The 17,140-nt window shown below is 50.1% G+C and overlaps 1 protein-coding gene across 1 annotated transcript; it reads left to right on the top strand.

The window, feature by feature from the left end:
• Nucleotides 1–287: 287 nt before the first annotated feature.
• LOC149354482 (endothelin-converting enzyme 1-like) lies at nt 288–16,631 on the top strand. Its single transcript, XM_089575986.1, has 3 exons — nt 288–612; nt 7,643–7,812; nt 14,559–16,631. The coding sequence occupies exons 1-3, from the start codon at nt 288–290 to the stop codon at nt 16,629–16,631; spliced, it is 2,568 nt and encodes an 855-aa protein (XP_089432112.1).
• Nucleotides 16,632–17,140: the final 509 nt, after the last annotated feature.

The following is a 17,140-nucleotide window of genomic DNA, read 5'->3' on the forward strand; positions in this document are numbered from 1 at the left end:
AGGGACCCAGCGAGCCGGCAACGGCGAGCGGAGACCCGCGCCGAGTAACGGCAGCCTCGTAGACGACGTAGGCCCTCGTCGGGGCGCGCGAGCGCCCAACTGCAGGCACAAATAAAGTTTACTCCAATCCAATCCAATGGCTACTTTTGGGCTACGCAAAATTTTCGCTTTTGGCTACGTTTGGGCTACTACGCAGGCCAATTTGGCTACCAGAGGCCGGAACCATCTGGCAACCCTGGGGTATGTGCCATTTTCATATCGAGAAGAAGAAGAAAAAGAAGAAGAAAATGAAGCCGCCTGACCCGACGCAAGCCAAAGATGACAAGCGCAGAAGGTCCACGAGACCACCATGCAAGAGCGGTGAACTGACCATGATTAAGCCACCGGAAACCTGTCCTGGAGCAACTGAGCAGGGCAAGCCACTCGAGGCTTCGCCGCAGTCCAGCGAGCGTCGCGAGTCGACGCTGGCGCAGAGTCTGGCTGGTGTCGACGCCGCAGGACGCGTGGCGCCTGCTCGGCCGTCGGCGGTCTGCAGGCCATCGCCTTCGCCCGAAGCTGTCCGCGGCGTGGGAAGCGACGCCGACTCGCAGGCTGCCGCCCAGCATGGATCTGGTAAGTGGATTGCCAGGTAGGCCCGCATGACCTGCGAAGAAAGAACTCACCAAGTTCGACTCCAATCAGTTAATGAATCAAGTTTCTGAACCGAAAATTTCACTACGCTAGCTAAAGCCAAGGTCACCGTGTCTGGAGATTTCACTTTCATTTGACCTTCAGATAAAGCAAATCCAATGGAAGGCGTATAACCGGCCCCCTGTGACAGTGGAAACCTTAGTCGCGCTTTAAGCGACGAAACCTATGAAGATCGGGAGCTTCGAACGCAAAGGAAAGGCGCATAACTGGCCCTCTGGGACAGTAGACATCTCAGTCGAGCTTTAAGCTACATGGCGGTAGTGACAGATTTTAGCTTCATGCGTTGGCATTGACGACCGTTATGTCAGAAACGCGGCACTGAAGCCATAGGCCGTCGGCGTTCAATGTGTTCATTGGCGTTGGCGTTGACAACGTTTCAGACTCTGATGAATGTAAGGAAAGGAAGTGCGGATGACTGGCTCCCTGGGTCAGTGAACGCGTGAATCGCGCATTGTGGGGTGGGGTGGTGAGAGAGAGATGTGGGCTGAATTCAAGATGGCGCTGGCTGAATGCTTTAGCGCTGTGGCAGACAAGCAGCCACAGCGCTAACGGTGTGGGTGAGCAAACTCTCGCCATCAACCATTAACTGCCACCAGCCAGGGTGGCAGGGTGGGCGCGCTGCCTATCCGGTGTCCGGAACGGACTTGACGTTATAGACGCCAAGCCGCGTACAGTTGCCCGATACGCCATAGCTTTCGCTATTTAACCACGTTCAGCAGTTGTTAAACCGCAGCTAATTTTTTTGCGTGCCTGGCGATTATTTTTCCTCCCGTGATCGTTCAAGCAAAAATTAATGCGGATGCAATACGGAATAATTGTAATTCCTATTAAATTTATTTCGAGTGCTGTTAATGAGATTGTACTAATGTTTTATCCGTTCTGCTATGCCTTTCGATGCTGATGCATCAAGGTACGTTCTCGACCAAACGAAGGTCACACCTGCCTGGGGCGGATTTAGGGGCAACTTTTGGGTCTTACGAGCACAATGCATGCATTAACCATTTTTTGTTTATTAAAAAAGAAATTGACAGACGATTTAGCTTGGTTAGGTCAAACAAACGTAACATATGCGCGCTATCACTTGTGGTGCTTTTGGAGGATTATAGACGCGGATGACCACGTGGTATTCGCTTACAACCACTAAATAATTTGTTATTGTATTTCTTCTCTCACGCTGTTTCTATTTCATCAACAGAACCATGGCTGTGATGTACAGTTGAAGTTTAGGTCGCCTGAGGCACCGAAGAACTGCAATATATACACTGATACACGGTTTGAACTAATTACAGCACTTAGACCAGACTCAAGAGGTAGAATAACAACAAATGACGTACCAGCAGTTATATGGCCCTTTTTTGCCTCACGTGACCTAAAGTTCAACTATACATCACAACCAACGTTCGGTTAATGTATCCGACAACGAAACAGCATGAGAGAAGAAAGTCAATTATACATTGATTAAAGGTCATAGGCGAACACCGCGGGGTGATCCATGTATACTAATGTCTAACGCATTGTTTTAAAGAAGAAAAGAAAGGCAAAAAGTTGCTGTCTATATAGTCCTTCAACATGATTGCTTAGTTTAAATTCGGACACCTAATCCCTACCTTAAGGATATGACACGATAGCGTTAATGGGCTAATGCCCTTATATACGGAACTGATCATTCTCACTCTACATTCGTAGATCCCTGGGAGTCCTCGTACCACTCCTGGCGCAGTGGTGCAGCGGCTAAGCGATGCGCCAGTGCTCTGCGATGGCAGGTGCTGCACCCGTGGGGCTTGTGCGACCCAGGTTGTTCTTCCCTAGCGACCAATAATTAATTGAACTGCCACCTGCCACGGTGGGCACTTTGCTCACTATCCGGTGGGCAGCGCTCCCGAAGCTCGTGCTGCAGACACGGCGTTAACCGGCTTTACCTAGCAGAGTGAAGCTGTCGCTTCAAAGAGAATGGCTAATGCGATGCTCTCTTTTCAGTTCGAGGACTTGCCATGTGGCATTGCTGGGACGGTCTACATCATCAAGGCTATCCTCATGCAGGAATCTGGGCAGGCTCCTGCTCTTATCATTGTCCTGTAGCCGCATGGAGAGGACATGGCATGCCAAAATTCATTAAGCATTGTTGTCATTGAGGCTCTTGTTCCTGGACACGCCCATAGCTGGGGCCGGACGTCCATTTCAAAGGCTGGCGTGGAACATTTCGGACATGTTCTGTATGCGTCTTTTTGAGAGTCGACACGTTAACGAAGGGATAAGGGCCACCCCAGCACTTATCCTTTTATGATAAGGGATAAGGATTATGAGGGAGGGTAAAAGTCTACGGGGCAATCTGGGCACGCGCTATAGGATGGGAATGTGGAGCGGGGATCATAAACGAGGTTAGTGGGGGATGCGCTATAGTGTTCAGTTAAGTAAGGATTGGTGCTTTCAAAGAAAGAAATTCTCTCATTGAAAGGGGGCGGCCAATTTTGCTCTGGTTTAACGTGATAGCGTTATAGGCCCCTTTACTCAGAAAATCCGGCGTCGGCGTTGCGAGCGAAAAATCCCGAGCATGACACCGTCATGTGGCGCTCAGAGAAACATAGGAGGTAGGTGGGCTACCTATAGGATACGTCACCTTGCCGCGTCATCACAACCCGCCCACAGGCTTGTGAGCACACTGCCCGCCGTTGCAGATGGAAGTTAAATTAATGATTGGTCGCTCCGGAAGAGCAACGTGGACCGCACAAGGCCCACCGCTGGGAGCACCACCTGCCATCGCAGGGAAGTGGTGCATCGCTGAACCGCTGCACCACTGCAGTAGGAGGGGTACGAGGACTCCCACGGATCTATGAATGTAAAGTAGAGATTCACCTTCTGCACATGTTAGAATTAACCCATTACGCTATCGCGTTATACCGTTAAGACGGAGCTTAAGTGTCCCCTCCAATTTTTCTGCACGGGACTGAAAGCACGCGTGCGCAACACTACTAGCCGCCAAAGCATTTTTTTTGTCCAGAACGGACAATGCATTTCAAAGAATCTAGGGACAAAACCGAGATATTCAGAGTCACACTATTTTCTAAAGCGGCATCGCACTGCGATAGACTGCACCCTGATCCCTCCTCTACATTATCCAGTAAGTAGTGTACCGGCATCATTTTCTCGGTTCTTAGGTTGGCTTTTGACACTGGATGTTTAACTTCTCAATCTGAATGTGTCTTCTCAGCTGCCACTTCATGCTTTATGATGCTCCGAGACGAAACCACCATCTACCGTCTCTCACGCTCTTCTCAGCGACCTGTGATGTGAAATCAGCGTTGCGGACATTTAGACAGTAAAAGAACGAAACAAACGCAGTTAATCAGCTTCACTGCTCTTGAAATCTCAGCGGGGAATGTTAGTCATGTCTATATGCTCGATACCCAATTTTCACGAAAAAGCGTCAGGTACAAGCCGTCTCATGAAATCGTTTCGTCTTCCAATTTGTTTCCAACTTCTGCTATAGTAATTAGCTTTACGCACAAAATCGATATAATTTAAGAAGAGAAACCTAAGCGTGTTGGAAATACTTTTCGCGGAAAAATGGTGACTGGCATGTAAGCGCGGGATAGGACACCGCCTAGTTTTTCGGATTCAGAAGTGACGTTTTAGGCAGCTCGATGAATGTATTTACGGGAGAAGGCCATCAAAAGCAATAAGCCTAGCGGCGTTGCTTTTGTCTGCGCAATCTGTTTGCATAGAAAAAATTTTCAGCCAACACAGCCTCAGTTTCCTACTTAAGATCGTTAGCTACGCGAGCTTCAAGTGTTTACAACGGTGTGCTCAGCAAACGTCGAGAAGACCAAATCCAGATATCCTCGAATGTTACCTCTCCGGAAACATCCTTTCTTAGCAGTGTTCCTATATAGGCTCCCGCAGGGAGCAGAGTTGCGCGTCTGTTTTCCCTCGCCGCTCCGAACGCCATTCGCCGAGAGGCGATCACACGATTTTCGTGGCGTGAAGTGTTAAACACTTCGCGGAGAAGCGGACTTCACAGGCGCAGTGCCGAGTGAACCCTTGTCAGCTCGACGCCTGCTGTGAGCCCGCGCATTTCACACATTTTCCGCGCACACCTGTGGCGTCAGGTTTGGTATTCTCCAGTGGTAGTGACGGACGCAGTCGTCAGCTATGACTGGGTGCGACGCGCCGAACTGCAGCAACCGCACTGGAAATGGCAAAGCGTTTTACTAAGCAGTGCCATGTGGCAGGTCGGCGGCTGAAGTGCGTCGGCGACTTGATAGGGAAAATAAGATAGGCAAAAATCGCATGCGGACAAGTTTCGCAAATCTTGATGCCGCGAATAATTTCAGCTAGAAGACAGCGAATCAGCCTATAACCTCTGCTTCAAAATAATCCAGGAGTCGCGAATTGTTTTGATACTGCGACCTCAGCCGAATCTATGAAGAAGGAGTACAAGAAAGCAAAGTGGAACGCTAATTTATTTTTTCCGAACAATAAGGATGAAGCAGGCAGAAAAACCTACCACAGTAATCAACAACTATTATAATTATAAAGGTCAAAAGATAATGCTTTTTTACTAAAAATGAGGCAAGTTAATAATATCAACGTGTAAGAGTACTTTCAAGGTCCTTTAAACATTCGTCATTTCACTGCATTTAGTAACGGGGTACATTTTGTGAAATTTTGTTGGGCATGCAATTTTTTAAATTTTTTGGTTATGTCAGACTGGCCTGTTCAATGCATTGGCGTTGCTTTAGTCTGCTTGCCTGCAACCAGCTGCAGAATTATTTCAAGGCGGCAGCCTTTAATCCCTCATCGTTGTAAGCAGGAGTTGACGAAAATGTCACGCTTTTCAATTGGTCGAAATGCTCGTGACGTCACAGTGCGCGAATTTCGAACGGGGCCAATTGTACTTTGGCTAGTAACCATGCAACCGATTAAAGAGATGGTATAGTGATGCTCCAAGTTAAACAAATAAATAAAACCAAGTAGGAAATCGGTCGAGTTGAGGAATCGAACCAGGGTCAGCTGGAGTGCCAGACGTGCACGCTAACCACTTCGCTATGCCAGCTCCATGGTTTGGAATGAACAAAGGCGCGTCTAGTAAATACAATGTCTTCGTTCACTCTCATCTTCCTCCCTTCCCTTACGGCGAGGTTCAGGTGTCCACCGAGATATGCGAGACAGATACGTTTCCTTTCCTCAAAGTCAAATTTACCGACGAGCAAGGCGTAGAGCCGAACGGGTGATGGCGTTCTGTGAACTCCCTGGCAGCGTTGCAGGACGCTGTTTACGGCCACCTTCGCTATGTCCGGTATATTTCCTCGTTATATAGTTGATAAATTCCATAAACGTGTACATCACAACACGACGACTCGTTTGATACCATCCGGAATCCCCTGCGACAAATGGTTCGGCCGAAATGGACGTCTGGCGGTCCTCGGGATGCGCAGTTCGGAGGCGGAGAGATCGTCGTTGCGAATCCCGCACATATTTTGGGCTTCATCTACATTAGTCATTTTACCATCTGGACATGCCAAGTCATTTGACACCACTTGGTACATTCTGCGTCAAACGGGTGGCTTTCAAAATTTACGCGAATGGTGGTCCAGGGGGGGGGGGGGGGGGGGAGGGGTGGCCGCCATACTGGCATATACGTAACGAATGGTAAGTATAGGCATGAATGGAGGCGGTACGCGCCCCCTGTTGCTGTGTGATATAACGTGGTCGCGTGGTTACTGTTCAGGTGAATTTGACGTCCATTGCAGACCGACGCGTCCTTGATGAAAGTAAGTAGTAAGAGCTAACACTCTAAAAAACACCGCTCCATGTATGTTCGGGATGACAGAGGAGCCATATTTATCGATTGCTCCTTTACCGCCCCTGGTCGCCGTTTAATCCCACCAGTTTAGCTCGGTCCACTGAGCCTTTCTAAATGCATTGACGGGGTAGCAGGTTTCAGTCGCATTCGCCTAGGGCTGAAGCAAAGGTGACTGCGGAAACGGCTAAAATTATAGAGAGGCTCGAGAGGTTACTGAGACCGGTTCGCTCTTCGCGAGTACGCCATTGCACAGCACCTCACCTCACCTCTGCGCACAACTAACCCTAGAAAAAAAAAACCAAAGATGTGCTACAATGGTTTGTACTCCGGGGACTAAGTGCGTTGCCACAACCATTTGTTCCTCAAAAGAGATGATTACTTCCTTGAGGTTATTATAAAAATTCGGCACAGACACTTAAGACCGCTTATGTGTGAAAATGCGAAAGCGTTAAATTGCTGAAGCATGCTACGTTGCAGAAAGACTATGGGCCATGACTATGCATACTTTGTAATAACTCTATATACCTTACGTTATGTTTATTGTAAAGTGTTGAGTCATGCTACCTTGCAGAATGACTGAATCATCAGTCATGACTGTGACTACGAGGCATAACTAGGCGTAATGTTTGTACAAACTTTATGCACCTCACATTACGTTACTTGTGAAGTACTGAGTCATGCTACATTGCATAAGTAAAGTGGTGAGTGATGCGTCATGACTATGCGTCATCACTACGCATACTCTGTACAAACTCTGTACAACTTACTGAATGTTACTTGTAAAGTGCTGAATCATGATACGTCGCAGAATGACTGAGTCAGGACTTTCATAGGTGATAGTACGTTACGTTTTATCATTCATGACTATGCATGTTCACTTAGATGTGTTGTGGCATCCTCCGAATTTCGTGCCACAGATTCCGGGCGCCGGCTTTTGTGGCACTGCGACATATATCTCGCACTAATTAATAAACAAACAAAACTGCACAAGGCCATCGGCTACGGCTGTAGGCGATGACCCCACGGACTGTACCGATCGTAGTGAGGACTTAGTGGTGCACTCAGCTCCAGTTTACCGATGTGTGGCTCCGAGTGCACCAGAGTCGTGCATTCCTCGCTGACAGTATTCTTCTGCCCGATGGCTTCCAGAGCGCACAGGCGGCAGCAGCAAGAGAGCAACGGCGCAGTCGGCGGCAGACGCGTCCTCGGCTCGGGCCGATCGCGCCCCTTCTGTCCGACGGTCCCGGTGCGGAACCAACGCCACTGGCAGAGGCGGCGCCCAGAAGGGGTCGCAGCGTAGGGCCAAGAGCAAGGACAGCGTGAGTCTCCTATAAGCGTTACCCGTTCAGTGGTGATATCGTTCTGCTGATGTACACGAGGTCGCAGGACTGAATCCCGGCCGCATTTCGGCGGATGCCATGCAAACGACGCCCGCGTATACTGTGTGTTGTCAGTGGACACTAACGGATCCACTGTGGTCGAAATATTCCAGAGCGCTCCACTACGGTGCCTGTTTCTGTCTCCTATTCCGCCCCTCTTTGATCTCTTTCATTAGGAAGCGTCTGCGCCTTTCCGTTCCTCACATACACATAAACATTTATGTCAGTGAACTTGTGCGGGTAAATCTGGGATACGGCACTTTTACTCGTGCAGTTGCTTATACTTTCGAGTCTGCATGTTTGGAAGAAATATGTAAATAGGATGTAAATAGCTTTGTTTTTGTTTTTACCTCTCCACAATCCTTTTTTTTGTCATTTACAATCTGTACTTCCTATGACTTATCGCCCTTCCCTATCGCTTTTATTTCTGCCGACCGCCAATGTTCGCGATTGAAGGTATCGATAGTTTCTGCGGCGTGCAGAAGAACCCCAGGTGATCGAAATTCCTAGAGCCCTTTCTGGTCAGCAGCCGCGCGCCATAACCACTGAGCCAAAGCAGGGCATGAAACACTTTCAAATGAAATTCTTCTGATATTTCGAACTACTGAGGTAGCGGAATGGCTCATTGTTTGCAGAAAATCATGCGAACTTTGCCTTGGCAACCGGAATAAACCATCAAAAAGCCAATAAATTACTTTTTCTTTTCACAGTCCGCTTTACATTCCTTCTTCGCAACTGTTCCACTATGAGGCAGTTTTAAATCGATCACCATTCCGGTGTCATGATTGCGCAACATCATTTTTCTCCAGGCGAAAGCGGTGGCTCCAGTTCGAAGGTGTTACAGCCACCTGCCAGGTGTCTCAGGTGTTGCGCAGCACATCGGACAGAATTCCATATTCTCTTTGAAATTCATTGCTTGAAAATGTTATTAACAGCAATGTATAAGAAATCTTCTCCCCTAAATATATTGCGCATGTCACTGCACTGACCCTAAGTAAGCAATGGATTTCGAGTTGGTGAAAGCGTATGTCATTTTGCCTACTTTGTGCAGTGGCGAGCGCAACCGTGACGCCTGTGCACTCGATGCATAAGAGGAGTTCGTTTAGGGTTGATGTGACGTATGCTACTCTTAAGACGGCCCAGACGAACCGGCCGCACTTCGTTCTAGCCCGGGGCTGTGGGCCTGAAATAACTGTGGAAAAACACTGCCTAACAAAGAAAAATAAAAAAATGGCCTGCAGATGGTGCTACTCTACTGCACAGAGCTGGCGACTTTGTAGGCGCAGTCTGAAGCTGCTTTAATCAATTTGCATCTGTCTTTATGGGACGAAAACGCCGTCATTTAGGCCTTCCGCCGTATTTTTCCCGGCATCTCTGCACGCAGTACTTGTACAGTAAGACGAATTTCATATTTTGCAACAAAACGAAGCCTCGAAGTCTGTTTTACAAGCAGAGGTGACGCCGTTCCTTATGCACGGCACTGTTGCTCCTTGCTAGTTATTTAACATATGTCTGTTGCGGTACACACACGCCACAATGCGCACTCGCGAGCATTTACGCTTCGCGGTGGACAGAAACGCAGCACACAACGACACTACGCACTCGCGGGGCACCACCCGCCTCTATTCGCGTGGACGGTAAACAAACTCTTGCGTTTTTTGAGAAATTCGGTTGCAACGAGAAACATATGCAAAGCAGCGAAAAATGGAAACCAGCGCGACTTTTGAGACAAGGACCAGATAAAAGACGAACACCACCGCGCGTTGGTGCTTTTTCGCCCTTTCTCTGCAGATTGTCTTAAAAGTTGCGCTATTTTGCGTGTTTCGCTGCCATGAATTTACCGGCTAGCCCTTCCAGCCACGATCGCAAGGCGCATGAAAACTGCAGGGTATAGAAACCATTGCACTGTTGGAAACGTAGCGCTCAAGCACCGTGCCGTCGTGGATAAAACGTTGAACACTAATTATAAGTCTTAATAGAAAACAGTCTATAAAGCAAAAACACGATGCCCTTTTCCAAGTTCCTTCAGAAATTTTACGGCTTCCATGTCTATTTAACGAAACGAAATTTTCCGGCTGCGGGATGTAACAAACCTTACCTGCTCGAAAGCCTTGAAAGTATGACGCGTTGGAGTTAATGGGTCCCTTCAGCTGCCTGAGGTTCCTTTTTCATACCACTTCGCAGACACGGACACTTCTCGTTATTTCGTTTTGCTTTATCTTGTTTTATTATTATTATTTGCCAAAATACATACACGGCCTTCCTTTAGCGAAGTCGAGCGAACGTTCCTCATTAGTAGAGGGGCAGCGATCGAATCGAAGCGCGACCATTTTTTCTACAACGCAGTTGCTTTTCTTCCTTAGAGGCCGTACGTAAGGGCAGCAGAATAACATCACGAATGACGTCGAGTACTTGTGCAGTGACATCTTCACTGCTGTGCTGTATGATCGTTGCGGGGTGTTCGAATTAGAAGAGCGAGGTCACGCGTTTGCGATGCCAGGACCCTCTCGACCAATCCCGATTTCCACGACACGCCGACGCCAACTGCGACGGTTTCTCCGCTGAACGGGACCCTTAACCCTATCGCGCTAACATCGGTAGCTCTTCATTGCACGCTCGCTTTGGAACGGTGCGTACAGCGCTGTTCGGCACACACTCGGCGCGTCACAGGATGAGGGAGCGCCAGTCCTCGTCCACGTAGAAGCTGGTTGCTAAGGCAAAGAAGCGGTTTGCGGGGCCACATGCGGCACAGCTGCCCGCTGCTCCACAGAACGATGCACGGATGCGCTTTCCTTCGCCATCAGTGGCCGGCGTGTGTATCGTGCCGCCGTGGCATCAGCAGTATAGACTTACAAGCAAGCGCTCTTTTGCGATCGTCGAGTGTGGGACGCGCGGTACACGCGAGTCCAATAGAAGAGGCCGCCACTCAAGTATATGGCGGACAAAGGTCTCCAGGATGCGTGAGCGGCTACCAATGACGACATCGTTCCAATGGCGAGAACGCCCTGCGTAGTCAGGGCTGCGCAGGGCCGGATTAAGAAAAATGGAGGCCCTGGGCTAATGCGCATGTAGGCCCCCTCTCCTTTCCCTCCACTGATTGCCCTGCCCCCTACACTATTGGAATATATCCCAAGTTTCATTGTAATTCCACCAAATTGGAAGGAATGAAGTGCAATAAATGTAATTCATGCAACAGTAACGCATTAGGACTAGCTTTACAGCGCACAAAACTCAACACGACTCTTGGAACGCGCGACACGTGTCCGTCTGTGTTCGAGCGCCGAACGCCACAGAAGAGGCACGTGAGCCGACCGACAACTTGCGGGGCTGCATTGGAGCGCGTCGCCTCCACTCCTCTTTCAGTGACGCCGTACACAAGCCAACAGACTGGTTTTCATTCACAGCACTGTTTTAACGCTAACGCATAAAAAAAAAAGGCTGAGCTAGCTTCCTGCAGTTGAGCTGGGTACTCCGGCAGTGACTGTGGAATAGAAACGCTCGTTAATTAACGCCCCGAGAGGGCGTTATTAAAAGTTAATAATATTAATTTGATTACACGATGAATGTTTATTACTGCCTTCGTGGGGCACATTTTAAAAGCAGGATTTAAGTCCTGGTTCACTGGTCAGCGTGCTCGGCGCTGAGCCGAGTACCCAGGTTCAAACCGAGCCACACGGCGGCCGAGTTCTGATGGAGGCGAAATGCAAAAAGGCGCCCATGAGCTGCGCGATTTCAGAGCCCGTTAATCTCCAGGCGGTCTAAATTGTTCCTGAGCCCTCCACAACGGCACCTCTTTCTCTCCTTTCATTCACACCTGCCTCCCTCCCCTTAAGACGAGGTTCAGTTGTCCACCTAGAAGTGAGGCGCCGTTTATTTCCTCAAAAATTCAAGTTGACCTGGCGTTACAAAACCAATCCCAAGAAAAAAGAACGAACAAAATAAATCGCCCCGGCCGCGGCGGTCGCATTTCGCTGGAGGCGAAATTCTAGAGGCCCGTGCACTAAGCTATATCAGTGTACTTTAAAGAACCCGAGGCGGTCGAAATTATCCGGAGCCTTCCACTACGGTGTTCCGATAGCCGGACTTGATTTGGGACGTTAAATTCCTTGAACCTAAACATATACCCATAAACGAGTGTTTCGCTTTCCTGGCGGCCGCCGGAGCACAAAGTGAACTTTGGGACTCCCAAGAAGCTAGCCCAGCCTGATTTGTTTTTCAATTTGTTAAAGCTCTGACGACCAAATCTGCGCGAAATTCGAGCTCGAACAATCCACCCGTATAGCTGAGAGAAGCATTCTACTGCACGCGTTTATTTTCTCAACCGCCTGCATATGATACTCGCACAAGTAGACGCTTCTTCAAACGCCGCAGCGCATTCTGGTTTCGTTTTTTCCTACCCTGCTCTAATCATACTTGTGACACTCAAGCGACCCCGCCGCGGTGGCTCAGTGGCTATGGTGCTCGGCTGCTGACCCGAAAGACGCGGGTTCGATCCCGGCCGCGGCGGCTGAATTTCGATGAAGGCGAAATCTAGAGGCCCGTGTGCTGTGCGATGTCAGTGCACGTTAAAGAACCCCAGGTGGTCGAAATTCCCGGAGCCCTTCACTACGGCGTCCCTCATAGCCTAAGTTGCTTCGGGACATTAAACCCCAATAAACCAAACCAAACACTCAAGCGCTGCATTTCCTGACATTTCTAAGCCACGCAGAGGGCGCAAATCAAGTATTTTTTACATCTAGCACCGCATCGCATATTAGCGGATATATTTATGGTTTTAAAAATTAATTAATCATTTTTTAAGGGGATATGAAAGCAGTGCAAGCGGAATGCTTGGCCGCGAGGCTTTCTGTAAAAGCGGATGTTATGTCTACGCCAGGATTCTCAAACACAGTACACCTTCAGATGCCACTGTACGGGAAGATAGACATGGAAACCACGAAAACCCTGCTGCAATCCGTAAGCAAACGCATATATCGCTTGGTAAAAAAGCCCCCCCACACCCCCCCCTCCACACCACCCCCCCTTCCTCCGGGGTGGCGGTGAATTCCTATTTTTTCAACTCGACCGGCTGTCTCCAGCTGATTCGGCTAAACGAAGTTACATTATGGGGGGGCCCGTCTCCTCGTCCCGGGTTTCTCGCTTCATACGTGTCGCACGAAGTTCCATTGCCTGTGGTTCCAAATACTAAGCAGGTTAGAATAAATGGGCCCCCTTCTCCTGCCGTCAGAGGTGAGGCCCTTTCCCTTTAATCCAGCGCTAGGGTTACGCGCTGTGATGTGCGGTATTCAAATGACGTGATCGCTTGCAGACAAGTCAGTTATGCGCACAGATCATCTGTTTTCCGTATCCTGGTGACTTCGATACCCGATAGTACAAACCAGCGCCACTGTGTCTCTCCGTTTCCAGCCCCACGTGGTTGCTGAGAGTGCAACTGGGTTCTAAGCACTGCAGTGAGAGTTGAATCTGCGTCGTTGCCCGATGCCGACAAGTTCGTCCACCAACTCCGATCACTTGACCGGCCCTTGCACGTGCCTCGCTATGACTTCGTCGTCTACAGGCGCGAGCTCACCCTGGACACGCGACACACCCCTGGACGCACCTCGAGCCTCGCGCTTCATGTAAAGTGTATGGTGGGGCACGCGGTCGTGAGACGCCGCCGAACGCTTCAGACGCCTCTCAGGCGCTGCACGTAGCCGGGAGGTGACTGCCCCCAAACAGGCGGACGGGATGCACGGAGGGAGCACGCGACAGTGACGCTGGCCGCAAACGTCTGCAAGTCTGTGCTCGATATTTCATGGACTAAAACTGACAACTTGCGCGTCTTCCTGCGCTGCTCAAGGTGCGAGCGTCCTCGCTGTGCCGAAGCCACAGAGGGCGTGCGTTTTAAGCAGTTATAAGGGAAGGAGTGGCGGCAGCCTTGTTGTAGATATGCACCTGTACAGTAGTGTGAAAATAGGGATTAAGGAAGGGGTGAAAGGGGCGGAAAATTTAAAAGGAAGTCACAACGCTTACGCTTTATCACTGAATTTCAGATTTTATGCACGAAGCGAACTTAAACGTGTATTTCTTCGACAGGCTGAAACACAACACAAGGCGAAGAAGAGGAGCAGAGAGGATTAGAAGTTCCTGTCTTTTAAAGCCTATTGCTAATTTGTAGAATCACGGAGAAGATAACCAGAACTGACGGCGCGATGATCGACAACTACCGGTGGCGTTATGAAGCTATAGATGAGCATATATCTCGATAACGAGGGAAACACCGGCATGAGGGTGGAAGGAAGCGCCTCTTCTCGATGTGTGGTCATCTCTCTGTTGATTCGTATTTTCGTGTCTGCACGGAGAGACCGGGAGGTTTTCACAGTCGCTACGGCAGTTCAGGTCAGCTTGTCCATGTCTGTACGGCCAACCTCATCTCTTCATCTCGACCTTATTCATTATTCATTAGACACTTATGACCAAGACGAAGCGCTTCTATCGTTAGTGTTTTTTTTTACTGCGTCGCCGCTGGCGGAAGATATTTAGGCTTCGACGAACTCGTTTTCTGCTGTAGGTTTGAACTTGCTATAGATTTGGATTAGATATTTAACAAGCTGCCCGGCCCACTGGTTCGCTGATTGCACGCCGTACGTAAATGCAATAAAGCAAGAACTGCGAAACCGCTTCATTACCCTGCGCCTTCTTTCCAGGCCTCGAAGGCTGCGTCTCCCGATTCGGCCACCGCTGGGCCGCAGGTGCCTCTGGCCTCGGCAGTGGCTTGCTTGGTCCTCGTGCTGATCAGTGCCGCGCTGGTGGCCTACATTCGACTGGCCCATACGCCCGCGCCCCAGGAACGGGACGGCCACCTGTGTCTGAGCCCCCAGTGCCGCTATCACTGGCAGCTCATTTTGGCCAAGGTGAACTGGAGTGTTGATCCGTGCAGCGACTTCGAAGCGTTCGTCTGCTCCAAGTGGAGGCCGCCGCTCGACGACCCTCACGCGTACGGATCGGCGCTGGCCTATCACGCCGTCGCGGCCTGGTTCAACGGATTCCACTCGTTGGTAGTGAGGGGCGCGCATCGATTTTCCGCGGTAACGAAGGCGCAAGCCATGCTGCAAGCCTGCCTGACCAACAGTGGCGCAAATGGTTCTTCTGCTTCTTTACTGAGGCAGTTCATGTTACAGCGAAAGATACCATGGCCAGACGATCCCCTCCCTGGCACTAGCCCTTTCGGGGTCCTCGTGGACCTGGCGTACAACTGGGGGCTGAATATCTGGTTTCGGCTGAAACGGCTAAGGACGCCAAAGAAAGCACAGCATGCCCTGCTCTTCAGGCCAGCTGACTTCGCCCCGTTGTGGATCGCTTATAAGGAACTCGTTATAAAATCGGAGGGCGTTGTGGCCTACTGGAATAGGTTCCACGACGCCTTCGCCGTGGGCCAGCCTCGGCGTAGTGATGGCGAAATCGAGAAGATTGAAAGTGTCGAACGGAGCGTGTTCGCAGAGCTTCAAGAGATCCTTGACACAGAACTTGCCACGCCGGCTCAGTTCTTGCTAAAAGACATTCCTAATGTCACGGCCAGTTTGTCTTCAGTTGACTGGACACGAGAGCTGAACTTAAACGCACGAGTACAAGGTGGTTACGATCCATCAGACTTAATTATGACCAGCGATGTAGCACTTCTGCAATCTGTGGATAATATCCTTTCTAAGTTTGACGCACGTTCTTTGCTAATGCACGTATCCTGGTTTTTCATACAAGCGTTTGCTCCACTTGGAGACCTTAACCTACTGCCAAAACGACAGGAGGAGGACTGGCCGTCCGCCCTTAGGCGCAACAGGCTATGTGCGGCTCAGGTAGACGGCTCGTATCAGCTCCTGATCAAGTCGCTCTTCGTAGCTAATAGTTTTACAGCGGCGTCCAGAAAGGCCATCGATGGCTATCTCAGTCTCGTGACGCAACTGGCACGTGACAAAATGTCCAACCTGTCCTGGGCTCCCGACGAATCCATCCGACGCACTGCGTCCTCAAAGCTCGACAGCACTCGGGTAGTCCTGTGGCCACCAGAAAACCTGCTAACCGAAGATGGTCTGAGCGGTGTGCACGCTAATTTCTCGTCCAGTGAAACGTCCTTGGTCGAGCACTGGCTGAGCTCCATGATAGCCAAGCGAGCACTTCAGAGAAAACCCGAGTACGAAGAGATACTGGACTTGCCTTTGGACTACGTGCAGCCATTGTTCAGATACGATTATTTCTCCAATAGAGTGCTCATATCGGCCGCAGCCCTTAATCTGCCCACCAACTCAGGCCAAGGAACAAGGGCGATGTTATATGGCGGGTTAGGTTTCTCTTACGCTCTGCAGCTGGTGAAGGCTTTCGACCAGGCAGGACTGAGAGTGGACGCTGACGGCAACTTCAACCCAGACTCGTGGGTGCCACAGCAGTGGATCGACGCGCTCTCCAACGAGTCGGCCCAGTGCTCTGGGTCGTCTTCGGGAGCGAGTCTTTTACCGGAGGTTCCGGCGCTAGAATTAGCCCACGCCGTGTACGAGGCGGCACCTGCTGACATACCGCAGCCGGGACGCGTCACAAAGGTGTTCACCGAAGATCAGGTGTTCTTCATCACCGCCTGCCTCGGCTTGTGTAACCTGTCGCGCAACTTCAGCTCACTAAGGGGCGACTGCAACAAGGCTGTCGCAAACTTTGCCAAGTTCTCCCGAGCCTTCGACTGCGGCCCCCGCACGCCCATGAACCCTGACACGAAGTGCTCTTTTTTTTACTAGTTGTTCTGTGTGTCTCCCTCTCGTGCCACTGTGCCCTCTCACGCCATGCTCTCCATCTCGAAGCTCTTTGCAGAACCTGTTTTGATTTGTCAAGCATGCCTCTAGCAGGAAACAGTCGTGTCTAAATTTTTAAATGCAAGAAAAGTACGCGATGAGCAACCAGAGCGTACAGGACAGCTCAGGCTACCCGTCAGAAAACAAGGGTAGGAAATGTTCGTGATCACTTTCGACCATTCGAACTGCATGGGGTCATGAATAACGAAGTAAGGAATGCGTTGTAACACACACACACACCGAAATAGCAAGGACTTAACGGTCATTAACAATGATGCGCTAGCAGGGCGTGTCCCCAAGACAAGCTCACTAGCTCCTAGGAAATCGATCCAGAATCGTGGTTAACCTATAGTAGTAGATACCATGCTTGCTGCGCATGAAGACCGTGTTTCCTCTCACAGACAGTCTTGCTCCTGACATCGGTCAACTAGCGAGGTAAGATTCCTGGCTCAGGT

The sequence above is a fragment of the Amblyomma mixtum genome, chromosome 3, assembly GCF_055824585.1.
Source record: "Amblyomma mixtum isolate Tamu chromosome 3, ASM5582458v1, whole genome shotgun sequence".
Lineage (NCBI taxonomy): Eukaryota > Metazoa > Arthropoda > Arachnida > Ixodida > Ixodidae > Amblyomma > Amblyomma mixtum.

What these genes read in the sequence shown, in the direction of transcription:
- LOC149354482 (XM_089575986.1), top strand. Translation starts at nt 288, where the DNA reads ATGAAGCCGCCTGACCCGACGCAAGCCAAAGATGACAAGCGCAGAAGG. An exon ending in TGCCGCCCAGCATGGATCTG is followed by an intron (nt 613 to 7,642) that starts GTAAGTGGATTG and finishes GATGGCTTCCAG; the next exon opens with AGCGCACAGGCGGCAGCAGC. An exon ending in GGGCCAAGAGCAAGGACAGC is followed by an intron (nt 7,813 to 14,558) that starts GTGAGTCTCCTA and finishes CCTTCTTTCCAG; the next exon opens with GCCTCGAAGGCTGCGTCTCC.